The sequence below is a fragment of the Neolamprologus multifasciatus genome, chromosome 10 (assembly GCF_963576455.1).
Source record: "Neolamprologus multifasciatus chromosome 10, fNeoMul1.2, whole genome shotgun sequence".
Lineage (NCBI taxonomy): Eukaryota > Metazoa > Chordata > Actinopteri > Cichliformes > Cichlidae > Neolamprologus > Neolamprologus multifasciatus.
The window spans coordinates 11,431,466-11,459,110 of record NC_140448.1 but is presented as its reverse complement, the minus strand read 5'-3'; the positions used below and the strand labels follow the sequence as shown (position 1 = coordinate 11,459,110).

The following is a 27,645-nucleotide window of genomic DNA, read 5'->3' as shown; positions in this document are numbered from 1 at the left end:
TATGAAATGTAATCCAATTTTGATAGTATTGGTTGAATGTGTTGCTCAAATTCAAAATGGTGGTGAATGTCTGGAGTCAATGGTTAGACCACATATGTCAAATAAAAAATGTTTTTTCTACATTTCGATGTTAAAGAATTAGAGTGGAAGACGTTGCATGTAAAATAAGTTTAATTACTAAAAGGCCAAGCCTTCCGACAATTTATTTTTAACTAAAATATGATATAATTTAACTGTAAATCCTGGTGCCTATTGAGAAACAAAGAAAGTAGACCGAATTCATATTTTTGGCAGCCGCAAAGGATGTGGATTTATTTATTTATTTTATTTATTCTGTGAGAAGACACATAAGGGGGGGAAGTGATTTGATGAATCAATATAATATGTCGGGTTATCAACAGAGATGACGTAATGTGTATACTAATGGAGTATTCCTTTAGGGGGAGGTTGCTGTCGAACCTCGACAAATTACCATTTACATCAATTGTCAGGTGAGCCCCCAGTCTCCCCGCTCCACGATCATAGATGGTACAGTCCGCATGCAGTTCGGAGTTGTTGCTGAGGAGGTTCCACTGTTCCGCACATACTGTTAGATTGGCATGCATCCTACGCTTTGGTCCTGTGGTAGAAGGCTGCACGGCTTTTGAAAATGTTACCGTCTTCTCAAAGGAGTTACTTCAGACAGCAGAGGAAGGTTGCATTATTCCTCCTTTTGTTCAGTATTACAGGTGAGTGCTGATTTTGTGTGTGTGGTGATTTTTGGGGGGGTCCTACCAACGTTACAGAGAAGTTTTGTGAGGAGCCTGCGTGAGTGTCTCGCGCATCACGGAGAAATGTCAGTCGGCAAAACTAGCTGCCGCCGCGTCCTTATTTGAAGCCGCAAGTCTAGCAAGTTTAGCCGGTGGCATTTAAAGCCCCAAACTTGGTTACAAGTTCACTCCGACGCCTCGGGAGTAGTAGCTAGCCAGCGCCACCACAGCGGATGCTGGTGCGAACCCGGGCTGCCATAGAAACAGTCCGGAGAAACCGCCGAGGAGCGCGAGCGGTGATAGTCAGTCAGATATACCGTCCGCTACACAGCCTACACTTAGGTCACTGCAGACTCAGTGGCAGCCATATTAGCTCCCGAAACAGTTTCTGTTAAAGTAACATGATGCGGTGAAGTATGTCACGCCAGCTGCTCGTGCAGAAATGTTGAGGAACTTCAAGTCGTGTCACCAGAGAGGACAATGCTAGCGCAGCACTCCCCCGCCCCACTCATCATCAGGTCGGGATGAGGGTCAGCCACCATGTGCCTGCAGAGGAGCCTGAGCTCATTATGGTTTAATCAGGGAGTGGGGAGTTTCCTGACTCCACCCTGAAGCACGCCAACTTTGTGCTAAGTGTTGACTCAAAAGCACGAATATGACAGTGTAGCTCTAACCCTGCCTCTAAACTGCTTTTATCAAGTATGATGCTAAAACTATCTGAACAAAATATACTTCTTTTTTTTCCAGTGGAACATCTATAATTAAATCTTTGTCATGCCCAAGAATACTGATGAGCTGCAGCCAGGTATCCCGAGCTAGAGTGAATCAGAGCAAGCACTTTACTTCACTCAGCAGTCTTTCCATATCTAAAGGGCCATGAGACTGACTAAACGCATCAACAAAGTAGATGTATACACTGCTTAGAGGGGGGAACAAAAAAAGCAGGTACACATGCCATTGTAGGCTACCTGTGTGGACACACCAGCACCATATCCCTGTTTTGATAGTAGAGGGACTCTCTTGTAGTTTTGCAAGCAGACCAAAAAAAAGCTCTGGTCTCCTACACTACACCAAAACCCAGTGAAGCTCCATAACTCTCTAAAGACCTGACATGAGTTTACTGAGTCATTCTAAGACTGCGGTACATTTCAATGAGGAGGTTGACCTTGTGTCTTTGTTGAATGCAAAATAGATGCATATACATTTATGGCTAATAATGTTTAAGCCTTAAAGGGAAATAAACACTGTTTTCATAAGAGACTAGAAATGTCATGAAAACTTGCTCTACCAAGAAGTTGATGCCAAAATTCTGAAAATATGATGAATAAAAATAAAACGTAACCAGACCTATCATAGATGTCATAACAACAACATGTGGCGCAGAAGTGTTAAGTACAAGTTCAGCAACAGGTCTGGTGCTATGTGTTTGAAAAAATACACCAAGAGTCATGTATGGAAATCTGGGTTTTTCTTGTAGTTTTGGAGGAAAATAATGTTTTTGTGACTGGAATATGGATGGGGCATATACTGATTTCAGTAAAACGGACTCTTTGCCTTTACTGTGGGCTAGTCACACCTCTGAAGGCCCATTCTGAGGTAGGACCCCACCCCACAATCAAGTGCTTGTGCTTGAGCTTCAGATAATCGGGTTCAACAGCCAAAATCATCATGCCAACTATTCTGCAAAGCTTCCAGAACAAACAGGAGGCCTCAAACTTAGCTTAGCACCTCAGAGAGAGGCATGTGGGCATATCACAGAGTGGTCACATACATTTTAAACTTGTAACAATGTGCTGTCATCAACATGTTGTGATTCTGAAACAGTTACTTTTATTGTGTGGGAACTGCAGCTGTAGCCATCAGTTGCAGCAATGCTCTGCACAGTTTTCACCATGACTAATGATGTGTCCCATTTGACTTGGATATCAGAGATGGGAGTGACACCACTCCAGAGTTGAACGTGTTCCTGTAGTAAAAAGCAAGGGAAAACGGCAAGATAGAGCCATTCATGCATCACTAGCCATACCCAGTGGGTTGATGCCATAAGGCAAATGCAGAAACCCGGGTTCAAAGTCAACCTTGAGGTTATGTACTGCCCATCTTCTGCCAGGTGTTTCTTTCCTGCCTTCTCTTCACTGGCCTCTCACAATAAAGGCTCAAAGCACAAAAAATGTATATCAAAAATAAAATTCTAACTGGAAATTCAGAAATTTTGACTTCAAATGGCACACACAATAGCTTTATCTGTGCTTTGTTTATTTATCTTTTTTTTTTTTTTTTTTTTTTTTAGGGTGAGCCAAGTGCTTCTCATAATTATTAGGCAACTGCCATTATTATGTGTATGTGTTTGAATATGGTGTTTATGGCAGTATTTTCAAGTTTTAATATTCAAGGTTTCAGTTTAATATGAAACATTCAATATTCATTCATTGTTTTATCTGTTTGTTTATTTTCGATTGTGGTGTTGGATTTGTACAGGCAACATAAAAATGTAACTTTACAAGACGCAAGTAAAAAAAATGCCAAACGTTCTCCTGGAGTTAAAAGAAAAACACTGCAACATGTACACAAAGATAAGCTCAGTGTTGAACTTGAATAGCTCCTGCTGATTCACCACTGATGGACAGCCATTTTAAGACTGAGTCATTTGAAGTAAGAAGTTGATGTGACTATGGGTTAAGATCAGCTTATTAAACAGGTGTTTAATGCACTCCTGTCCTGCTCTACAAAACTGGATTCCCATCTTCGGTTCTATAACCATCACCTATTATGTTGTGATTTCCACTTTTAACAAGACATGGTGTCCTGTACCAAGATATTGCTGCCACACATGTAATGCCAAATAAAGTGAGAATGAGTAGCAGAATGTCCCAAGGAAGCAGTGTGTCCTTGATGCCAGAATATCTATAATCTGTTTTCTGCTCTGTGTCAATGAGAGACTGTGTTGAATTTGCAAAGCAAACTGAAAGTGTCTGAAGATTCTGCTCTTTCTGAGGATTTAAGGATTGCAAGATCTAAAAAAAACACTTTCTTTTGGCTGTCTGAGAGCATCAAAAGGAGAGGGAAGGAATCGCTATTATGTGAAGATAGGCTTCACATAAGATTTGATAGACTTTCTCTTCACTTTTTTTTTTCTTTTTTTACTCCAAGTTGGAGAAAACGAGGGCACGCTTATGTAAGGTTGTCGTCATGTCACAAATAAAAATTTAATGCAGTCGCTATACCTCTCCATTACACATTCAGTGCAGGAAAAGTGCTGCTTTCTTCCTTCACTATGCCTTCACTCAGGCAATTTAGTCAAGTCATTCAAAAGCTTGTACAACGAGCTTTCTTTTAACTCCAGGAAAAGGTTTGCTTACAGTGTGCTGTACTGTAGTTACAGTCTGGCATTTCACACACTGTATTAATCAATATTGATATTTATTTCTAAACCTTGTTGTGGTGACATGCATCTCGTGTCCAATTAGATGGCTTTCCCTTGTTTCGAAGATGCTCTGTTTGGGGGAACTTTCTAATTAATTTGAGCATCTGAACGAATAGCAAACATTTGCTGTGGGGTATTCTTTTATGTTCTGAACAGCTTTTCCTCCCTTGAGGAAGTTGTTAACTGTGTGTTAGGCGAAATAGGGCATACGCCTGTTTTAGAGTAGCTCGACTGCTGATGGTTGGTTTGCAGTCATCCTTATCCATCTTGTATTTGTAATTTTTTCTTATTTGCATAAACATGTGGTGCCTTCCATTTGTGAATAGGCTCAGTATGCTTGTAGAAAGGAATAGACATAGCTTACAGTCACGCTTTTAATAAATCATTTTACTCTCTCCAGAGTAGTGTAGCATTGTTTGACAGAAAACTGGCTTCAGATGGCAGCAAACCTCCATGTAATGAGCTTAATGGTAATGATTAAATCATAGTAATATTTGAAAGTAATATGAAAATGTTGTTAGTTTCTTAATAGGAGTAGATAAAATATTCACAAATGTTTGAGCTTTGATGAGATAATGCCATTTTGTACCCGTTAGCAATAAAAGGCTGATGGGGTATTGTCGTCACCCAAGTATGTGAATGCAATAACTCGAACGTGGCGACGTAGAATTTTCAAATTGATGCCACAGGTCTTTCTAATAAAAATCTCAGATGAGTTTAAACCTTAGTGACATCGATCTCAAGGTTAAAGGTCAAGATTTCTGAAATTCTTGTGAATACGTTAACTCAAGAACAAAGTCATGTAGGATTTTCAAATTGATACAGTAAGTGCATCTATTAAAGATCTTAGACAATTTTAAATCTCAGTGAAATCTTGTGGATGTGATAACTTGAGAAAAATGTAGGACTTTGAGACTGATAACATAGGAGACTGAGGGGTAGCGCTGGCAGTCACCAGTATTTTTCCATTATATTTATCCTGAGTATTGATGCACCAGTTCCAGCAGGTTTTCTTGGTCTATTACATACACAGACACAGACACAGCCACACACATACACCATGCTGCCCTCTCACTGACTCTTGGTGCGATTCTTTTCAAGTGACTTGTTCCATTCTCTCCAGTCAACTAGCAGTATGTTAAACAGATGGACACAGTCTCTCCAAATGGTTTTGATTGATAAATAAAACAGAAGGAGCGCTGTTTGGAAAATTTTGGACTTTGAGGGAAATAAACACAGGGAGACAAACAAGCCGTTACACAAATGTTGCTACAGAGCAGTGCTCGCCACCTGATTGCAACCGAGGGTTGGTGACATAGGCCCTAAATTATATCAGGATATTTCTGATGACAAGGAAAAGTGTAAGCAAATTCATTTTCCATTTTGTTTCCAAAGAGAAACTCTCATTGATGACACACTTCCTAGTTTAAAGTGTGAATGATGGCTTTGGATTGCTACTAGTTTATCTTATTGACCCAAAGAATTTTTATTTCCTGTTTGTTTGTTTGTTTGTTTGTTTGTTTTAACACAGGAGAGCATTCATAGCATATTAAAGTTCTTAAATTGCCTGTCAGTTCCCCTACTTTACATGTCATCCTGTTTCTCGAATATAGCTACATATCTATGTTTTCAGCCAAAAGTTCAAACAAAGAAACGCTAAGGGCACAACAATCTATACTGCAGTTTGTAAGGTAGATTATTCTATGTCATAATGACAAAGTCACATTATAAGCAACTTAGCTTTGATTACAAGAGTCATCTGGAAGTCCTAATGATTAACCTGTAATTAAATGAATCTTAAATTTTAGTGAAAACTAGAAAAACTGATAAATAAGTACAGTGTTGTTACACAACTCAAAAGGCTCCAGTGACGGTAACATTAGAAAACAGATATTTGCTTCTCATATTGTAGGGGTAGGAAAAATTCCTTGGGCTGTGCCAGTATTTGCGGACATGGCCTTTTTGAGGGAGATTGGTCGGAGACTGAGCTATTTTTTGGCAAAACAACAATAGAATATTTGAAGTCTGTTGCCAAGCAGCACAGCAGGTTTTGATTTATGATGATGTCTTCCTGCTGGCAGCTTGTTGCAATTAGCGTAGTTGAAGGCATTGGCAGTCCTGCAGTGTTGTGTTTATTTTTATTTTTTTTAAACCAGTAATTCCTCTTTTTTTGTACAGGAATCCTGATGGTGCATTTCCTTCCCCTGTGTTTTATATGACTTCGCTCTTGCTTTTCCTCACGCTCAGCTTTCTCTTCTCTCATCGATGATGTCATCATGTTAGCATATCTCTTCCCTTCACCGTTTTTTTTTTTTTTTTTTTTTTTTTTTTTTCCCCCTCCTTCTCTCCCTGCCCGGTCGCAGTCTGTTGTCTTCATATCTCTTTGACCTTCCACAACACTGAGCTCCTGCTTTCAAGACATGCCACATTTCTGACAAGCGCAGGTGACAGAGTGCACGGGTTAGTTATATTTGGACAAAACGCATACAGGCAGCCTGCTTTGAAGTCCTGAATTCAGGTCAGGAGGAGGAACACTGTAGAGACAAAACAAACTCATCAATGGGAACACTGAATCACAGAGTAAACTGTATTATTTGTTGAAGATCCGAGTGTCTGCTGTGGTAGGATCAAGTTTGGATTCTAGTCTGATACCCACAGATGTCAGATAGTTCTGTATAGATATTAAATAGATTTTTTTTTAACTAGTAAAGCCAGAAGTAACACCAGAAATACCCTCTTCTCAATGGAGGTATGATAGTATTTTTGAATTCCCACATAGTTTGAGCACAATGGCTCTGGATTCTGTACTCGTTTGTTTTTCCGTCTTTAATTGCTTGAAGTTTCGCCAGTTAAGAATTCAAAAACAACACAAAAATAGTTATTAATAGCTAAAATGTTTAGTTAAACCCTTGTTTACAAATTATCAAGGTGATTTGTATATCAGTGTTATTTTGTGCGTCTCTTTGGCAGGTGTGTGGTGCAGCCAGGTGGTGGTGCCTAAAAGAGTGAGTGCCGTGCTGGGGAAGAATGTGACATTAGAATGCAGGGTAGAGGTTGGCACAAACCTTACTCTTACTCAGAGTTCCTGGGAGCGCCGTCTGCCTTCAGGCTCTGTCACAGTGGCTGTGTACAACCCGGAGTTTGGCACCTCCATCCCTCCAGAATTCATCCATCGTTTGTATTTCCGCTCACCCTCCTCCCATGATGCCACCATCGTACTGGAAAACGTGGGCTTTGCTGATGTCGGGATCTATACCTGTAAGGTAGCCACATTTCCTCTGGGAAATACTCAAGCATCCACCACAGTCAGTGTACTTGGTAAGTGTGTGTCTTCATTTGATGTACTTTTCTTGAGAAAACACTGGCTTTCCTTTAGGCGGTTTTTGGTAGAGATAAAATAATTAGATCAATTATTCAGTTTTTATGTTTCTGTCCAAATCTTTTTGGGAGGAAAGTTTGTTTTTTGTTCTTTAATATTTATGCTCTTTTGTGTTCAAATGTTCAATGTAGGTAATGTGTCCTCCCTCGTGCGTGAACACATGCTGTACTCTACAAAATGTGCAATCATGCATTGAATACACTGAAAAGGTCTAGAAAAAGACAGAAAAAACAAATTTAGTCAGCATCTACTCCTGATGCTTGCATAGAAAGCTTTTATGTGCAGGTTAAATCCTGTGTTTCTAGTTTTGTGTTGCATTTATAAAACAAATTGTCATGTCTTGTGATATTATTTAACAGAATAGTACTTTATGTATGTTTGCTGTTGCCATTATTATAGTGAAGTGAATAGAAGCCAACAAACGTAAAACAGAAATTCACAGGATCATCATAGATCGTCCTCCAATATATCACACATTGCAGAATTGCGGTCTTTTGAGAGTCATATAATTAAATAATATTAGTTACTCTGCGTTCTCGATGCCTAGTGTGTTCTTTGCTTTCACAGAACAGATCACAGGTCTAACTGCTAACATTAACTTGGACAAAAAGGAATAAAATGCAATTAATAATGCAAGAAAAATATCAGTGTACTGTAAACATTTGAAACTCAGTAAAGCAACCTCAAAGTCTTTACTGTTGTCTCTGTTGATTCTGTTTTCACTCTTGTTAATAACAGTGGAGCCGAAGGTTTACGTGTCTGCTGGTTCAACTGCACTGATTGACGGTGGCAATGAAACTGTGGTCGCTACTTGCATCGCTGAGCGAGCCAGACCACCCGCTGAAGTGTCCTGGGAGTCCAACCTTTTTGGCCAGTCAGAGGTGCAGCTATTTGATGAACCCAATGGTACTACCAGCACACAAGTGCGTTACATCTGGCAGCCTACACGTCATGTTCAGGGCAACACACTCACTTGCGTGGTCCGCCACCCAGCTCTGCAGAATGACTTCAGGATCCCCTACCAGCTCAATGTGCAGTGTAAGTGCCTTGTGAGTGACTGGTGTGGGCTAACAAATTAAAAACTGAAAGAATAATAAATATGTGAGGAATGTGTTTAATAATTCTGTTCCTGCCAGAGTTAGTAAGTTAAAGTTTAGAGAAGATTTTGTGCTGTAAGATTGCAATAATCATTAAACCAGTTACCCATTGCACTTGTGGTGTCACAACTTCACTAAATTAAAAAAATAAAACACACAAACAAACTCCAAAAAGCTGATTATGTTTTAATATTGGTTTTCTAGAAAGTGTTCTCTTCCAGTCAGATCCTATAGATGTCACAGTAAATGTACTCAGCGTAGTACAGCTATTTTGCTACATAACATGTGCTACCAACTGTAAAGTGACCACCTCCAAAGTCTTTGTTTGACAGATACTTTTTTTTTCTTTGCTGTGATTTACTGCTTTGTGACATATGGTAACTATAAAGGATTTTCTGCTTATTCACTGAATGCAACAGTGGAAAAAATGTGGCAACAATTTTTCCATGTAACAAAATCTTTTACTTTGTAATAGTATATTTGTGTGAAACAAATGCATACCAGCAGAAGAGCCAGGGTGGTGCAGATGACTTCTCAGAAACCTTGTGAGCACCTTAATGAATAGATTTGTGCAATGTCAACACAATATTTCAGTTACATTATTTTCATAATGAATGTGCAAATGAAACCAGTAAACCGGTAAAAATGGGGGGACACTGTTTCATGGTTGCAGTTGTGTAGTGTTGATGGTTCTTTTAGGATTGTGAAAAACGTTGCAATATACAAGCACTCATGAATGTTTGCTTCTCTCTGCAGATTATGTTTATAGATTATCTAGCATCTTAGTGCATATTTGCAAGCTTATGTCTTTAGCCCATTACTGACCTCAGACTCACTATAATGCTTCAGACCATACCAGGAAAATGGTTGTACTTGGAGCACTGTTCTCTAAGGCCATTTACTGTGTCTGGCCATTTTGTGGTCATGTCACATAATTGCTTTTCTCTCTCTTCAGTTGCTCCTGATATCTCCGTCGTTGGGTATGATGGAGACTGGTACATAGGCCGGGAAAATGTTCAAATGACGTGCAAAGCCAACGCTAACCCGCCAGCTCATCACTTCAGATGGATCAGGTATGAGTATCTGTATGTCTGTGTGTAACGTTCACGGTTTGTCTGGGATTGAAATTGACCCAGCGGGCCAAATGCTGATCGAGCTAGGTTGAATTATACTCTGATATTTTAGTAAGATAAAGCTTTACATTTGATATAAAATAAACAGTAAAATTAAGGTTTTTACATCCTTGAAATAATTTTCAAATGATAATTTATTATGCTTTCCTCATGAAATGTCCCAATCAATTGTGTGTCCCTCTGCGTGTCTTAAGGTTTCTGTCTCTTGTGTGTCACAGGTTGGACAGAGAGATGCCTGAAGGGGTTGAAATGATAAACAGCACTTTGCTTTTCCTGCGTCCCCTCCAGCGGAATGACTCTGGCGTTTACAGGTGTGAGGTTGCCAATGACATCAACCTCCGCAGTCGGGATGTGCGTATTCTCATACAAGGTGAGCAGAGTATACACACCGGAACAAAGCTGACTCCTATTGCCTTCTCTTCCCTTAGGAAGCATTGTGTGTGTTTGCACGTCATAGAGGGTATCGGTGCCTGTGTCGTTGTCCTTCAAACTGAAATGGGACACTATCACTCTCGCTCGTTCTGTACATACTGACAGTTTATCAAGTAATCACCCATAGTACACTGTGTTCATACTGATATTATTACATTTGGTCTTAATTGCATGCTTATTAGGCTTGATTAACATTACGCCTCCAGATGTTCAAAAGAGTTCCTGGGCCAAACAGCTGCAAATAATTTCGGCCTCTTCAGACCACAGTGCGCTGCCTCTGCTCTGTCCTGCTGGCTTGGCATCTGAGTGCGTCGTGTCTCTCTGTTGTGAATGATGAGCATGTTCCTTTGGTTTCACAAAATCTGTCTTGCCAGTGGAAGCTCTCTTTCTGAATGAAGTTCTGATTATGATGTGATTTCCTTTTTCATCACTCTCTCGCCTCCTTTCTGTGTTTCTTTTATTCCTGCATGTGTCATGCAGTGAGAGGCAAAAGCCTGCAGCCTCACTGTGAGATGATGTCCCAGATTCATAAAACATTAACTAGTTCTTTTCAACTCCTATTTATTATTTATCATTCATATTTCATTTTCCTTTGAGAGACCTGTACGGGTGTTCACAAGCTTATGCATGTTGGTGTACCCTCCATTGTGCGTGCGTGCGTGTGTGTGTGTCGTGTTGTGGGTGTACTCATCAGTTCACTCTTCATGGAGTTGTACATTTCACATACTTGGAGACCACAGACCTCCGGGTTCATGTGTTTGCTCTTTCAGATGTGAATCTTTGCCTCACATCTGGCCTTGCACCAGGGTTAAAGTGGCAGAGCAATTTTGCAGCACCATTAAAGCTTTTAGACTCCGATTTTTTCCATTACTCTAGCTTCTTATAATTATAGGCTTTGGCTTGTCTGTTTGTGGATAAAACCCACTAATCCATTACATTTTAAGGTTGGTGTTCTATTCGTGGAATAGTGAAGGTTTATACTTGAAAAGTGCGGTCTTAAATGTATGTTCTTGATCATTTAAAACGTATACCCAAAATAATCTGCTTATACCATTGATAACCCCTACAGACTGCAGAATTTTAAGGACATCGCTGATACTGTTTGGTGTTTCTTATCATGTAGTCAAGTCACTTGTTTCTCTCTGCATGTAGAAAATGTGCTGAGCTGGCATCAGCATGTGCAAATACTTAGAAGTTATAAATTGATTGAGGGGACAGTACAAAGCCTGTTGTCATAATTTTTTTTAGTTTAAATTAATACAAAAGTAGCTGAAAACGTGACCTGATCCTTTTAGACAGTTTCTAAAGACTTTGATTTATGATAGAGATAAATCCATAAAAGTGTTTTCAATGGGGTTTTTTAATTTAGCAAAAATACCAAAAGTTGTAGCCTATGAAAAACAAAGTGTTGAACACATGGCATGGCCTGATTTGCCCAAAGTAAAAGAATGCACATTAACTTTAAGTAACAGTTTGAGCCATGTTAGGTCTGCTATCGCTGTCACCTGCTTTTTTCCTTTTTTGATCACAAGAGAATAGCTGTTATGTTGTGGTGTCTGGTTGAACTTTACAGAGATCTAGTGCTATGATTTTTGGGTACATACAAACTAACTCTTAGGTACAGTAAACTCAATCCCAATAAACTCCATTTCAAGTGGAATGGAGTATGTAAGCACAGCATACTACACCACATAGAAACACAGTGCAGTGTGGTGGTGACATTGCTGGACATATGTGTGCATTCCTGTTTTTCTGCGGTCAAAGAAACAAAGCAAACTCAATCATGCAGAATTTACTCTACAATGCACTCATTTTTCAAATAAGCATAGTAAGAATGACTAGTCGGCTGTCCATGTTGGCAGAGAGTATGCTTTTATTGTTAAGAGGATCTGGAAAGACATTACTGAAAATCAGAGTATGCTTAACGATACACATAGTGAGGATATAGTGATTAGGACAGGTTTTTAGATGCAACTTTTCTCATTAATCCATCATCTAATAGGTCAGCCCATTGTTCTCTGTGATACAATTTTATATTTACTTACTAATCTGTAACAGTGGGAATTTGCAAACCTGAGGCTGCTATAGTTTTAGATGTTTTAGTCAACCTCTTCCTTCTTAGCAAAATGTAGTTGGCATTGACATTCTGCTTCTGTCTTTCACTCTTTATCCCCCTCTCACCCTCCTTCCTTCCATTAGATCCTCCCACCATGCCTTCCACCATTACCACTCCTGTCCTAACTGGCTTCTCCTCCACTTTTGTGGATGATAAGGGCCACGTCCTTCTGAGCTCCCCCACACTTGAAGCCCTTCCCGAAAGTAATCTTGGTTCCATAGTGGGTGGGGCCGTGGGAGGAGCCTTATTCCTCTTGCTGCTGCTGTCTCTGGTTGGTGTGTGTTACCTACGGAAGCAGCAGACCTTTCATGGGAACTACTACACCAAGCAGTACCTGGGCCCAAATGATCTCCAGAAAGCTCCCACTCAGCACGAACTCCATCCTACCAAAGCTGGCAGCAGATCTCAGCATCGGGACCATGATCGAGAGGAGTGGGGCGACCGCCAGCTGAAGCAGGAGCGGGACCGCCGCCACCATAGTGACTATAACGGAGAAGAGTATCCTGTTAATGGGTACACTAGGGCAATGAGGGAGAGCAGGCGCCACAGTCATCAACAGAATCACCATCATGAACACACACAGTATTCTAGTCCACAGCAGGCCAGATGTGTCAGATACCCTCATTCACCCAAACTACAGGGAAACGGCTCCCCCTACATGTCAGACGACTGCTACGATAGCGGGCCCGACGGTGATTATGTATCTCATAAAGATGGCTCAGTCATTTCACGCAGGGAGTGGTATGTTTGACAAGGTACCTAGTTCTGCAGGAACGAAAAAATGCAACATGAGTTGGAAAGTTTTGTTTATCAAATTAGGGGGAACACATTATTTTCTTCTGTATACACACACAGCATCTCTAATGTGTGTTTTGTAGTTTCCATGTTTTTTGTTTTTTTTTTCCAAGCGTCCTGGATGACACTTGAGATGTAATGTATACGTTTCTGTTTTGAGTGTGGGCTGCCTGTGGACGGTGCGTGTGCGGACTAACAAAAGAGCCGATGTATGTGTTGTCTCTGCCTTACAACATGGACTGCTACAGCTGATTGAGCATAACTAATGTGTTACCGAGCAGAAGCCCCGGTGGCTTTAAGATCACGCACGATTGTCTGAGAGAAGAGTTTTTTTTCCACAAACTCTGTATTTTGTGTTCATGTGGCTTGTACTCGTTTGTTTAAATGAACTCTGGCCTCTTAGTGCAATTAGATGATGTCATGTAGTTATTGCAGGTAAATCCATAAAATTCAGATGGTCATTTTTCTTCAGTAAGACACAGCTGAGCCGCAGTACATCAGTTTATTTAAAACAGGATTTGTCTTCCTGAGAAATCTGAATTCCATTTTGACTAATTACCTAAACGCACTCTTGGTCATAAGATTTATTGAACTGCTGTTTTTGCAGGATTTTGTAATGGATTGCTGAGTCATCAGACCTTTTTTGTTTTGTACTAAAATCTTAGGTAAATCACAATGGAAGAACTGAGCTTGAGGAGTTGACCAGTAAGGTTTTGGCACATTTTGTGTAAACCTTGTGAGCGTTTCTCCTGCTTGTCCTCAGCTCGTCTTTTATCCCTGTGATGAGAGAGCAGGCAGGAGGGCTACATGAATGGGGCACAGTCTGCTGTGCCAGCACACTGGGTTTGTCATATCGGTCAAGCTTTGAAGCCTGGAAAAATATTTCTCTAGTTTATCATTTTTATTAGAACTTATATAAGCTACTGGTTTTTGGGAAGAGTTTCAGGTTAAACATTCCCTTTAGTTAACCACATTATCATGTTGTCTATCGGATGATAATGGATCTCTTTGAGAAGTTTAAGCCTGGCACTAAACCAGGACTCTTGGCATTTCAAGAGCGCCATCAGCAGGGGCATTGTTTAAAGAGGCTACTGTACGGGAGCCACCGTAAGCTGGCCTCTTAGTATTTTGTAGCACAGAGAAACCATGCAGCCAGTACACACTACCACACTCAACCACGTTGGACTGTTTGTCTACTTTGAGTAATCTATAGAAACAAGACATGACTGTGTCACAGATCTGTGACATGTATCGTTTGGAGTGTGCGGCCGCATGCTCAGACATTCACCATTTCATTTATAATTTAAACATTTGGTACTCACAAAATTTAAAAAAAAAAGTGTTATGTAGTTTTTGTAATGGCTATGTTGTCACTTTCACCTGTGATTATCAGCACTTTTGACTAAACTCCACAGCACAGGAGTTGGAGACAATATTTTGTTGCCATCATCATTAAACCTTTAACACACAGTTATCCTTTGAGTAGCTATTAAATAATAATGATACACCCTATGATTTTTCTTTTCCCCAAAAACATGTTTTATTCATTTGGAACCAGTCACCTTTTATTGCCAATCAGGACTCTCAAAAATCACATGCCATACCAAGAACTGTGATTAAACTGCGGAGAAAGCATTGTACGTGTTAGTGTCATTGGGCTCTGCAGTCCCAGTAGTTCAGGAATCAAACAAAGCTATAATGGATTTAAAGGTAAACTTAGGTTTTTGTACAAACGTAAAAAATTAGAGTATTTTGGCACATGCACCTGTTCACCAGACTGCATGGAAGAGATCTGACTTTTCTTTCATATACACTAGATGTGAATACTTGCCAACTTTAGTAGTATGGTTACTTATACAGTATTTTCTGCCAGATGCCAAATCTTTGTTTAACTTGTGTATATATATATGACGATGACAGTGTCTCACATTCGTATTACCGACTAGATAACAACTGATGATTAGCTTACTTAAATGACTAATGCATCACTGTTGTAAACGGGGGTTTTGTAGCCCGAAATAGGGGGGGGGGAAGATGCTTTAACATTAGAGTAACAGTTGTCAAAATCGAAGCTAGTTATGTTATAATGAACCTTCACAAATTCTGTCAGGGTGTGAATTTTGTGCAGTGGATCGGCTGCAGTTGTTGTCATGAGATTTGATAATGAGCCACTGTAACTATCAGTCTGAGACTCTGGCCCCTGACTGTGTTTCATGTTGTTTTTGAATGCTGTACAGTAGAAGTAATTTATAGACTGAAGGTGCACATTTCTATGACTTCCTGAAGGTTGAATCATGTTCACACTTCTGAAAACTGAGCATGTTTTCTTTTTCGCGAAAGGTTTTAATTTGCACTAATTTCCTTGGTAGAAAGTAGTTGAAATGATAAAGCATTTATAGTGGGGGGGGAGAATCTGCACAGCAAGGTTGTAATTGAGAATGTGAGAGTCTTTGTAAATTGGATGACTCTTTAATGGAGGTGTCACGGAAATGTACAGTTGGTAATTTGTTAGCCCTGTAGCCTCATTTTGACTGAATAATTACATGTATTGGTCCGCTGCTGACACCTATTCTGTCTGCCCTTCTGGTCACTTTCACATAAATGCAGAAACTAACAGGAAGCACGGTAGCCTAAACCCTTGTTGTGTTTGCTCCTATGCACTAAAACGGAAATTCCTCTGATCGATAGACTTTTTTTGCTTGGCTCGCCAGTTTGAAGCCCTGCACTTGGATTAATGAAGTACAGTTTTACTGTGACATTTTGTCTACAGATCAGTCATCAATATCCTTACCTTGAGAAATGCCCTTCACTTTCTGTTGAGAAATACACACCTAGTGCCTTAGATATCTAGCAGAAATGTGTTTCTTATCGTTTACCTGCGTATGTCATGACCCGATGTGTCACGTCTGGGTTTTGATTTTCATTGCATTCTGTATTTTAGGAGGAATTCGTAGTGCCAAATTCACTCTTTCTGCCCTTGTGGCAGTGAAACGCAGTATGTTTCCAAACCTAAAGGCACTAAGAAACAAAAAAAACAAAGCTTGAATACATCTGGATGTAAAATGACTTGCATCCTCTGTACTGTTCTGTCAGGGGTTTTGGTTTCTGTATAGCCACTGTTTTTTGTTTTGTTTTTTTATTCAGAGAAATGTATAATTGCCTTCAGTCTCAAATTGTCAATGAAAAGCACCTTGCAGTCATGTTGTTTGGTTTTTCAGGGGATTTTTCTTTTTTTGTGGGTTTTTTGTATATACAGAAAATGTACATTTCTTGAACGAGGGAAAATATTTATGTCATCAAAAGCAGTCGAACATTATTTTGTCAATCTCTTTGAGATACTTTAGTTCAATAAAGCACCTTAGCACCTGTGAATTCTTTTTCTTTCTTTTATTCTCTGGAGGTTTTTGAGCTTCCTATTACTCAGACTGCTCAGTCTCAGCCTCTTTGTTCATCTATAAATGACATCATCTCTAGCGCCGTAACGCGTAATGCTGCATAACCTCCCCCCCTACACACACACACACACACACACACCTCAAATCCAGTATGCATATGTGGGACACCACAAATGATGTAATTCCTTTTTTTTTCCTTCCCCTCCTTCACTTCAACTGATCCTCATTACACTTTAATAACTAAGATTTATCGGATGTTACCCTATTACATTTGCCATCTGGTTAAATACTGAACAGTTAATCTTCAGTGGTATTCCTGTGGTCGGGGGAGACCCAGCACCTCATGTGCTCGAGGTTCCCTCATTAATAGTCCTAGTTTGCTTTGTTTCAGGACAGAAAGGCCCTTGCTCTCCCCTGCAGCACCTCTCCTTTGTAAATCCACCACCTTCCCACCCCCATGTCTTTCTCCCACTGTCTACCAGCTGGTAAAATTAAACGCTGAGTGTTTCTGACTGGCCCAAAGTCCCTGCTCTCCAGCCCGTTGACTGTCCCCATGGCAACAAGCTCATCTGGAGGTGCTGATGGAGGCTGTCGTCCTACGAGCTCTACCTGGCCACACAAAGTAGGGGCCTGCGTGGAGCTCAGAGCTGGGCTGTGCTGTTGTGACAGCTCGTGCAGACAGACTGAAAATGGCCCATTACTCCCTGCAGCACTACAGAGAGCTCTTCTGGCTTATAAGGACATATACAAGTGTGACTCAGTGTTGCGCTGGCACTCTAGGTCCTCAAGACGCTCTTGCCATAAAAGTCTTCATCAGCTGACCTGTCTTGTCTCCTACAGATCTTATCATGGTCACAGCAGCTTCTCATCCTGACCTTGAAACAGGGCAGTGTGAAAACGCATGGGGAAGCAGCTCAGTGGCAGTAATGATGTCACCCCCCAATGCTTGAATTTGTTTGAGACACTCGTGCAGAAGATCAGCGGATTCGCTGCCTGCGACACAACAGTTTCCAAGGATACTTTTCACGAGACACAAAGGAGTGAGCGAACGTCTCAGGCAGCGCAGAGGGATGCAGTTCTGACAACTGTGAGTGAGGGGAGAGACTTTGATATTAACTCCCCAGCAGAGGTGGCATCACATTGTAACCATCACAAACTCAAAATATTGAAATGCTGCTCTAACCTCCCCCCCATCCCCCCCATTGTTATTACACCAGCATCTGCTCCCCAGGGGGGTCTGTTGTCTAGGCAATAGCATGACCCCTGAGTATCGGTGGGAAGGGGGGAGGTGTTTGGCCAACTCACTCTGTCTTACTTCTGTTTTGGCCAGAAAGGGTCCGTCTGAAACTGACCTCACTGATCAGCATGTGCTTCTGCTGGATTCACAGCAGCATTGTTTGTGTGGTGAAGTGCTGAAGCGGGAGAGACTCGAGAAGGGACGGTAAAAAGCCTGAAGCCGGATCCCAGTGTGGGGCAGTTGATCCACCACTAACACCAGTAATCCGAGGCCCACCACCCCTCCCCAGAATACATGGTATTTAAAACAATGAGGAGAAAATGTCAGGACGGAACATGCAGGATTGTTTCAGAGTACAATTTGTCTCGATATTTCTTAGCTAGAAGCATGCACGAAACACTACCTCCGTTAATGAACTCCTACAGCTGCTCCATGCGCTGTGGCTTTAAAGCAGCCACCCTGTGCAGGTCCCCTGAAAATGTCTGTCACAAGGCATTAAAGCAGCCGGCTTGATGAACTACATTTTTAAAGGCGTTTTGATCAACTCAAGAGGCCCTTGACATAGTTCAGCAGCCATCAAAGGTAATCGAATGGTTATTAACCGTTAGAGGATGGCAGGAATGGAGGAGGCAGAAGAAGTGACTTTCGGGGGTGAGCTCAGAAATCCCAGCTTGTTCAGTATGCATCATAATTGAACTGTTATTTAGATTTCTCATCTCAGCACATTGATTTTTTTTTTCTTCCCCCTCTCAAGAGCTAAATCAAGGGGAATTGACCATTATGCTTATGCCTCCTCTGTCACCTTTTGTCCTTCAGTTCCTTTAGTGTCCTACATTTGGTTTTATACATTACTGCTGATTTGCCAAAGCTTGCTGTTTTGCGAGTTTAATGCATCCTAATCACGATTAATCCTTAATCCCCTCTCTGGACAGCATGGAGCATATGTTCTAACAAAGCTAATTCAACACTTTGATAATACTGTTACACACACACACAAGACTGAGGTAAAGCAACGGATGGATTCAGTGTTTTAACCCCGACAGTGAATTTTTAGTGAGTAACAGAGTTTTTAAATGGCATTTTTATACCTCAGTTAAATTGCAAAAGCCCTTTCATGAATACCAATAATACAGGGCTGTCCAGTACCGACTCGGACACAGTAAAAGGCTACTGGGAGCAAAGTATCAGCACTTTTTCTTGGCCAGTAGTGGGTTTTTTTTATTTGAAAAGAGAAACTGTCTTTGTAGCTGCTGAGAAATATACAGATGAGGAAACAATTATTAGTTTCCCTATGAAAACTAAACTAAAAAGTCTTTCCCAAGTGTTGCTAAATACCTAATTCCAACATCCCACTAACACTCATGGGTCCTGAGCATTCCCACCCCATTCTTCTTTGGTGAATCTCTCAACCTCCTCCAGATTTGATTGTCTAACGGCATGGACCTTGGTTTTCAGTTCACCCCACAGATTTTCAATGGGATTTAAGTCTGGGCTTTGTGCAGGTCAATCAGTAACATTTATTTTGGTCCTCTGGAGGTAGTTCTTCACCAGGAGTGACATGTTTTAGGCCACTGTGTTAGAAGACAAACTAACTGGCCAGATCCAGTTTTGCTTCTGACTGCTTGAGGTTTTCTTTTGAAATTGTCACACATCCATGTTTATTTAATCTTTCCACATCTTTCCACCTTGATGAGATTCCCAATTCCCGGCGCACTGACATGTCCCCCCACAGTGTAATACTCCCACCACCGTGTTTAACTGTGGGAACGGTGATCTTTGGGTTGAACTACTTCCCTCTTATCTCTGTGGCCAAAGGGCTCTATTCATGTTTCAACTGACCAAAGATCATGCTTCCAGTATGCATAGTCTTTCTCCAAGTAGTCCTTTAGCATACTTCAGTCTGGACTGAACAATAAAGGGTTAAAACCCTCAGTTTTAACTTGATTTTACAAGGTAAAATCAGATCATTGCTCAATGATGGCTAATAATGGCTCAATAAAAAGCTCAGTTTTGGGGAGCTTGTTATTGTGTGCAAATCTAAAAGTGGTAAAGGAGTGTGTCACAGATTTATGCAATTTATTTGTTTAACAAGACAAGTTGTAAGAAGTGCAAAAATGCATTATGGTGGGCTTAACTGTTCCCATACTAGCCACGCCACTAGCCTACTAGCTTAATATTCAGCATGTAGAAATGACAGTGGTACCCATGTTAAAAATCCAAGGATGCTTGTTTCAGTTTGAAAGTGAATAAATAAAGAAATAAGCATAGAATAAATACAAGTTTGCAAGGCAGAGTTGGGAATCACAAAATTTCAACTTTCCGCCTCAGATTTCAGAGTAAGTTGTCACCAACAGCCCAAACCTAACATATCTGAATTACTGAAATGACAAACAGCAAACAGCCATATTTAAAAGGCTGAAAGCATCAAAAGTTGTTACTTCAGTCTTTACTTCAAAGACAACTTCAACCTTCACAGCTGTTGAGATGCTGGTAGTCTTTTAAACAAGAATTTGCTGGGTGGCTAATCAGGTAGGCTTCTCCAAACATTTTGCATGCGCGTGACTTAGAGCTCAATCAAATATATTGAAGTAAAAACAAACAAAAAGGGGTGCCGACCTGCAAAGTGTAGGTCGGAGGGGTTTTTGTTTTCTTTTGATTTCCTTTTTGAGCAGTGACATTTTTCTCCTGACTCTTTTTCTTTTTCTACAACTGTTTGATAATTGAGTTGATGCATGTGACAACCAATCACAGCTGAGCAGTCCTCTGGCTGACCCAATGTAGCACCAACCAAAGTGACAGCAGCAGTTTGGACTCTCATACTGTAGAGAAGTAGTGCTTCTAATTATAGTCAGATCTTTAATGTGGGCAGAATATTATCTCCATAAGGTAAGTAAAATAAACTGGAACAACTTAGTTTACTCTCCTTACCTCTAGGTCTAAACTGCTGCTGCTCTACTCTAATTGTCTTTATGGGTTAAAAGTTGTAAATTGGAACTATGAATGAGAATCTTTGAATCGACGCCTGACTGTGTGTACACTTTGATTCATTCACTGCCAGGATGTTAGTGGTCTGTCATCGTTGTGTTGTTGGTGGTATCCTGGACTGTTCTCTGTCCTCTCTGTCTCAGACCAGTCTCAAGCAGAGAGGTCAAACTCCATCACCGTGGCCGGAGCTGTGATGGGCGCAGTCCTCGCTCTCTTCCTCATCGTGGTCTTCATCATTGTGATCCACACCGCTCGCAAAGCCCCACCACCAGCCTTCACAGACAAAGTGTAAGTGGACCGAATTACTCATGTCGCATGCAGAACATGCTCAGCTGGTTAATTAATTGCATGATACAGTGTGAGGTGATGGGAGCCCACCGGTGGGTTCAGGGAGTTGCTCCTTCCTGCTGTGGAGAATGCTGCATCGGTGCGCGCCCTGGAGCAGGGAGTCTGCAGGACAAGGTTGAGGGGTGGCGGATAATTGCTGTCTTGGCAGCAAGCCCTTGTCCTATTTTGTACAGTGCACCAGCACTCATGTTAATGTTAGAGCAAAGAAGAATAACTCTGAGGTTAAATTATTTACAGGAGGAGCTGGGTCACCCTCTGCCAGAGTCCCATGAACAACATTAAAATCTTTGTGTGTGTTTTTTATACTCTAAGAACACAGATCTGAGCAGCATCTTATACATGTTTTTTGTGGACAGAGATGAAGCCTGGGAGGTTTTGATTAACACTATTTTTGACTTTGAAGTTCATGTAGCATCTCAAAAGGTATGTTTAATGTGTCCAGCAGTGCTCACAAGCCTAATACCCATTATATAAGAAACATTGCCGTGTACCTGTGGAGCATATCTGCAAGGTTGCAGGCTGATCCTCTCATCCATCCCTGTTAGTGTATGATTCAGCATGAACACTCTACTCCAAGTATTTCTCAAGTTAGGCAGCTATAAGGGCTAAACGCAGTAGCAATTCTGCAGTCTCTTTAATACTAGTGGTTTTATATCCACTGCAAATATGTCAGTGACATACGGAAAAAGTGGCAGTAATTCAACAGGTTTGACCAGCCCACAACCCCCCCACCCTCACCTTTACTACAGAGCCCTCTCCCTACTCTCCTACCTCCCTCGCTCCCCCCCCTCCTGACACTATGACACCCCCCCTCTCCAACCCCTCTCTCAACAGCAGAACTCCCCCCCCCCCCGCCACTTTATTCAGTATCGATCAGTCCAAGAAACCTGTTGCAGCTGATTTTTAGTCCATATGCCACTGTGGCCACGTCTGCCACTGTGGTCAGCAGCACAGGAGCACCACAGGGAACTGTGCTGTCCCCTCTTCTCTTCACCCTGTACACCTCTGACTTCTGCTACAACTCTGAATCATGCCATATTCAGAAGTTTGCAGACGACACAGCCATCATGGGGTGTATCTGGGATAATCATTAAGAGGAGTACAGGAGTCTGGTGAGGAACTTCGTCACATGGAGTCACACAAACCACATGCAACTCAACACTTCAAAGACCAAGGAACTGGTTGTGCACTTCGGGAGGTCCAGAGCAGGTCCACTGCCAGTTCAGATAGAGGGGGAGTAGGTGGAGGTGGTCAACAAGTACAAGTACCTCGGGCTGTGGGTGGACAACAAACTGGACTGGTCATGCAACACAGAGCACCTGTATAAAAAAGCCCAAAGCCGACTGTACTTCCTCAGGAGGCTGAGGTCTTTTAACATCTGCAGGAAGCTCCTGAGGATGTTTTACCAGTCAGAGGTTGCTGGAGTACTTTTCTATGCTGTGGTGTGCTGGGGGAGCAGCACAGCAAAGAAGGACTCATCCAGGCTGGAAAAACTGATCAGGAAGGCTGGCTCTGTGGTCGGCATGAAGCTGGACACAGTGGCAGAGAAAAGGACACTAAAAAAACTGCTGGACATTATGGACAATGCTGGGCATCCTCTGCACATGGCCATAAGCAACCAGAGGAGTCTGTTCAGTGACAGGTTGCTTCTCCCAAAGACAAGAACCAACAGACTTAAAAACTCCTTTGTCCCACACGGAGGGGAGAGGGAGGGGAAACAGGAGGACAAAGGAGGGGGAACAACTAAGCTGTAGTGCCTCTTCACTTCACTGTGCAATACTTTTTGTTAATAGTCAACGGTGCAATAGACTTCAATACTTGAAATGTGCAATTCCCTTGTATTCTTATTCCTATTTATTCTATTTATCCCTTTCGTATATTTTATTTATATATGTCTCTGTATTTATATATGTGTATATATATAATATTCTGCTCACGTTCTGTAACTTCTGTCGGTGCTGTGCTTGGAAACTGAATTTCCCAGAGGAACCCACCCGAGGGATTAATAAAGTTTTATCTTATCTTATCTTAATTACCAGGACACAAGTATGTGTTCTGTCATCGTCCTAAATAAGAACACTCAGTCATTTGTTCCCTCAATCCGATTTTATTCTCCCATGTAAACATTTACATCCTAATTTCAGCGACTGCGTCGTCAGAAGAAATCTAGTGTACATGCTCCCAACTGCGCCTCAAAGGTGCGGCTTGAATATGAACAATCCATCAGCCTCTGGGTGCAGGTTCAATGTATGTAGCCCGTGTGTCAGGCTGGTCAATGCCACGACAAACTTAGCATCTTAAGTGTGACCGTGACTGGAAGTCCCAGTGGAACAAGGCGTGGGTAGGGGGAGGAGGAGGGTGAACGCAGTCTTCATCACCTCCTTCATCACACGCAGACATGAGAGTAAGACGGCGGGTCAATGAGAAGCTCTGACTGTAATCGGTCACTTCGAATCCCAAATATGAAAGAGAGACTCGGCATTAAGTGACACACAGTGTTAGAAAATCGATGCCTGTCATGACGCTGTATTGTGAATGGCTGAGGTTTGTTCTTAGGCTTCAGTTTAGCAGGGCAGGGGGATTTCAGCCAGCGAGGGAGTGAGTCTGACTTCAGCGTCTTGCAGGGGTTTAGAGGAACAGCTGTCAGAAAATGTTCTAATTTACTCGTCCGCGTGGAAGTCCGTCACTTTCATACACCTGCTGTCATGTACACTGAGCCATCTTCATTTAATCATCTGTAATATTGGATTCCAGGGCTTCGAGGAATACCCTGTCTAGGACTATTAAACTGCAGGACTTGCAAGATGCATTTAAAAATAAAAAGAGAGGTAAACTTTCATCAAGTTTCAGACATGCAGTAACTGTACGGTGGCCCTCAGGTGCAAATAAAAACTATTTGACGAAACACACAAGACAAACACAACCACAGCAAAAGGAGAAAAAGTGCATCGTCATTTTGTGATTTTTGTTTGTTTGTTTTTGTTGTTGTTGTTGTTGTTTTCTGCCATGTTTTCTGAAATCTTGTGCCTTTGTGTTGTTGTGTTTTGCCCCTCAGGGCCTCTGTAGGCTCCGATGTTTTCCACAGAGCGTCTGTTTTTCATCGTCTCCGCCTAAAAAATTCTCACATCTTTAAAGCTCTGCACATCAAGTTGATTTTGCTGCCTCTTCTGTTGTGAATCCATCTCAAAGTTTATCGCAGGATACCATAAACAACATCAATATGCCTCAGAAGGAACTCGTTATAGTGGCTGCCCTTCAAATTTGATCCAGTAAATTGATTTTGTACCGATTTTATCTATCGCTGATCGTTTTATTCTGTTTCTTTGTGAGTACAGTGTTTTTCCACTCTGAAATTTGTCTCCATTGCCATTTCTTCTTCCCCTTTTTCTTCCTCTGAAGGATTGACCTTCCTCCGACACACAAGCCGCCTCCTCCCTACTCCGAGAGAGCACCGGCTGTTCCTATGGGAGTCCACGCGTCACAAGTGGCCTGGCTGTGTCAGGTAAAACCCCACTTTCTTTTTACAACCAGTTGAAAGTCACGTATGTGAATCATGACAGCTCGACACCACAATTATTAACACTGAATGAAGCGCACTGAGTCACAACAAGCAGCAGTAACAACGAGCTAACTCATGTCATAATCTGTTTATATTAAGCAGGAGGCTCTTTGGCTTTATTAATTTAATATGTTGGCGAGTTTAATTTTTTATTTCTCTGTCCTTTTTTTGGAGTCTCACACATTATAGAGGTCTAAAGGGTGACGATGACGATGAGCTAGGTGATGATTTGGTTTTTTTGCTTTTAATATACAGACTCGCAGGGCAGAGCACAGGCACGCGCTCACGGAGAGGCAGCACCCACCCACAGCAAGGCGGGGAGCCCAAAGCCCCACCCATCAGCGCTCCCGTCTGGAGTGGGTGTGTCATCAGAGTGGGACAGACCAGGTGTACATCAACCACCGTGAACACTACGTGTGAGGAACAGTTCCAATCACAGTCCACCAATCACCCGGCAGTCACTCTGCCTGAGCAGCAGAGAGCTTATAGGCTTCACCTGATTCACAGAGCCAGTCCACAGAAGGAAGCGGGTGGTAGTGTATGAGGAAAGTGTCTCTCTATATGCAGGCTTTTTTTTTCTTCTTAAAACATAAATCCTTTCTGCTATACGCTGGCTGTCACCCGTAGACTGTACAACGAAGATGGACATCGTCATGTTAGCTCCTTTAAACCAAATCTCACAGTTGCAGGCAGATCTGAATATAAAGCTGAGGGACACTGCAAGCTCATACAGTAGAAACCTGTCAGTCACAAAGTAGGCTCACATTAAAGCGTTTATTTTTCATACAAATGGGGACTAAAATGTACAAAAACTACATTATTTTGTATCATCATAGATTGAAAAGTAGAGCCTAAAAACTCATCAGATAAGTGTTCAGTGAGGGCTCATCAGCTGCTTTCCCATAGACTTTTATGAAACCGGATTTCTTTTGAAATCACAGGCGACGCCTTCTTGCTGGCTGTTAAAAAGCATTTTTAACCTCCTAGGACCTGGCATCCACATATGTGGACATCACATTTTGTGTTATTTAGACCAAAATACTAAATTTTGCTCTACAAGGGCCTGATATCCACTTATGAGGACATTATACTGCTGCTGTTCGATCGAAATTTTAAAGGCATATCCTCATATGTGGCTCTCATTTTTCTTAGAAAGAAAAATAAGGCACTCCTAAAGACACTCCTCCAACGCAAAAGCTACATCCATCTTTCATATACAGTCTATGGTGACACACTCTTGTCTATACAGTAAATATGTAGCTATAGCCAGCAGTCTGTTAGCTTAGCTTAGCACAAAATTAGAGATAGTAGGGGGAAAAGGGCATTTCACAAAAGGTCCAACTATTCATTTAATTACCTTTTGTTATAGGTTCTCAGTGTGTATCACTTAGGGTACCGAAGTGCTTTGGAAGAACTAACTGCATCAGTTTATATGCCTATACATAAGTAAAAGTGCTTAGAGACTAGATTAATGTCAGAGTTAGCCTGCAAAAATAAAGTTTTCTTCTTTTTTTTTCCTTGTTGGAGAGCATAAATCCATATTCTCAGTTACATCACCAGACCAAACTGTGAGGTCCAGTGAGACTAAATATTCTAGCTGCAACACAGACATAAAGGGATTAAAGTACTTCTATCGCAGCCCTGTGATGTGCGGTTGTAATGTTATGATGCTGTACTTTTTTTTAGGAACAAAAACATGTAGATTTGTAATCCTGTGGAGACTTAACTTACCACAAATCAGGGAAACGACGATATGCAACAGTAGAGATTACTGTTTTTTGGTTTCATGTGCACTGAAGAAAGATGCTTGCATTGTTTTTGTTAAACTAAAATAGATTACATAGTTCGTAATCCTGTAGGATATACAGTGTCGGATTATTATTGTGAGGAGCCAGAGAAAGAATATTTTTAAAGTGCCATTATAACATTTGGCAGGGGGGAGGGGATTCCCTGCTGATATGTGTATGCTGTAGTGCTCACATTCCTCCACTGTGACTAGATGGTTTTGAGCTATTTTTTTTGACTGACGTATGTATTAAAAGTGCATATTGTTGCCAAGTGTGTTCTCAGTTGGAAACATATCAAAACCACTTGAAAAGCTATAGGAATAGAAGAAAGAGTCTACTGAATTGCTGTGTGAAGACAGAACGCTCCAGATGAGGGTGTTCAGTGACCTTTTTAAAGTAAACACTCTGAGAGATGGAAGCTCTGAGTCACGACACGGGGAAACAAGAGAAGAAGTCCTTGAAGATTTGAAAAAGAGTTTGTAGTGACGAAGAGAGTTTGGTTTTATTTATTTTTTTAAGGGAAATAAAAATCATCTCAAGGTCACAGTCACATTGCAATTACTGTGACGCCCACATCAAAGAGAAAAGCTCTTATTATTACCGTGAGTCAATGATGTGGCGTTTGTGCTGTGAGAAGCCAGAGCTCACGTTGCAATGACACCACAGTGAGGGTGGAGATGTTTGAAAGAAATCAGTGATTTGTTTAGATCAGTCCTCGTGTTACGGGCTCTAGCGAAGACTTTCCTAGGGTAACACCTAGTGGACAAATGGGTCAGCGCAACCCCCGATAGAGCGTGTGCATCACTGAATACATAATGCGACCCTTGCCTGCTCCTTGTCAGAGAGAATTAAAACTTGGATGGCTGCAGTCTTACCGTCGAGCCTGTTTACACAGTGGAAAACTACTAACCCTTTGGCACAGACGTCGTTTTCACAGCACAAAACTACAAACGATGGAATAAATGATGCATTAATTCCATTTAGATGTTTCTCTATCAGAGTCCTGGTGCTGTGATTGCTCCCGCCGTCATGTCTCACTGAGTGTTGTTACATTCTTTATAACACCAGCTGAAATATACACTATAAAAAAAAGTTAGCTTAGGCAGTGGAGGAAAATTGATTAATTAAACACTACTGTGCAAAAGTGAAGAGTCACCCCTCCTTTCTTTATGTTTTGCTTCCAAGGAGCCAGACTTTCTTTTCATTTAA

General features: G+C 41.4%; 1 protein-coding gene across 2 annotated transcripts; it reads left to right on the top strand.

Annotated features, from left to right (window-relative positions):
• Window positions 1–517: 517 nt before the first annotated feature.
• On the top strand, window positions 518–27,610 carry nectin3b (nectin cell adhesion molecule 3b). 2 transcript variants are annotated; one of them, XM_085175430.1, is made up of 8 exons: window positions 518–728; window positions 7,144–7,491; window positions 8,291–8,590; window positions 9,605–9,722; window positions 10,001–10,152; window positions 20,886–21,030; window positions 24,490–24,592; window positions 24,905–27,610. In XM_085175430.1, the coding sequence occupies exons 1-8, from the start codon at window positions 650–652 to the stop codon at window positions 25,067–25,069; spliced, it is 1,410 nt and encodes a 469-aa protein (XP_085031556.1). In that variant the 5' UTR covers window positions 518–649; the 3' UTR covers window positions 25,070–27,610. The 2 variants fall into 2 exon arrangements, with proteins under 2 accessions (XP_085031556.1, XP_085031555.1); XM_085175429.1 differs by lacking the exons at window positions 20,886–21,030; window positions 24,490–24,592; window positions 24,905–27,610 and adding an exon at window positions 12,414–16,497 and having other exon boundaries at window positions 522–728.
• Window positions 27,611–27,645: the final 35 nt, after the last annotated feature.

Bases quoted from the DNA above. Each gene is read 5' to 3' on its own strand.
- nectin3b (XM_085175429.1), top strand. From the start codon at position 650: ATGTTACCGTCTTCTCAAAGGAGTTACTTCAGACAGCAGAGGAAGGTT. The intron at 7,492-8,290 runs GTAAGTGTGTGT...TGTTAATAACAG, and splicing joins CACCACAGTCAGTGTACTTG to TGGAGCCGAAGGTTTACGTG. The intron at 10,153-12,413 runs GTGAGCAGAGTA...TCCTTCCATTAG, and splicing joins TGTGCGTATTCTCATACAAG to ATCCTCCCACCATGCCTTCC.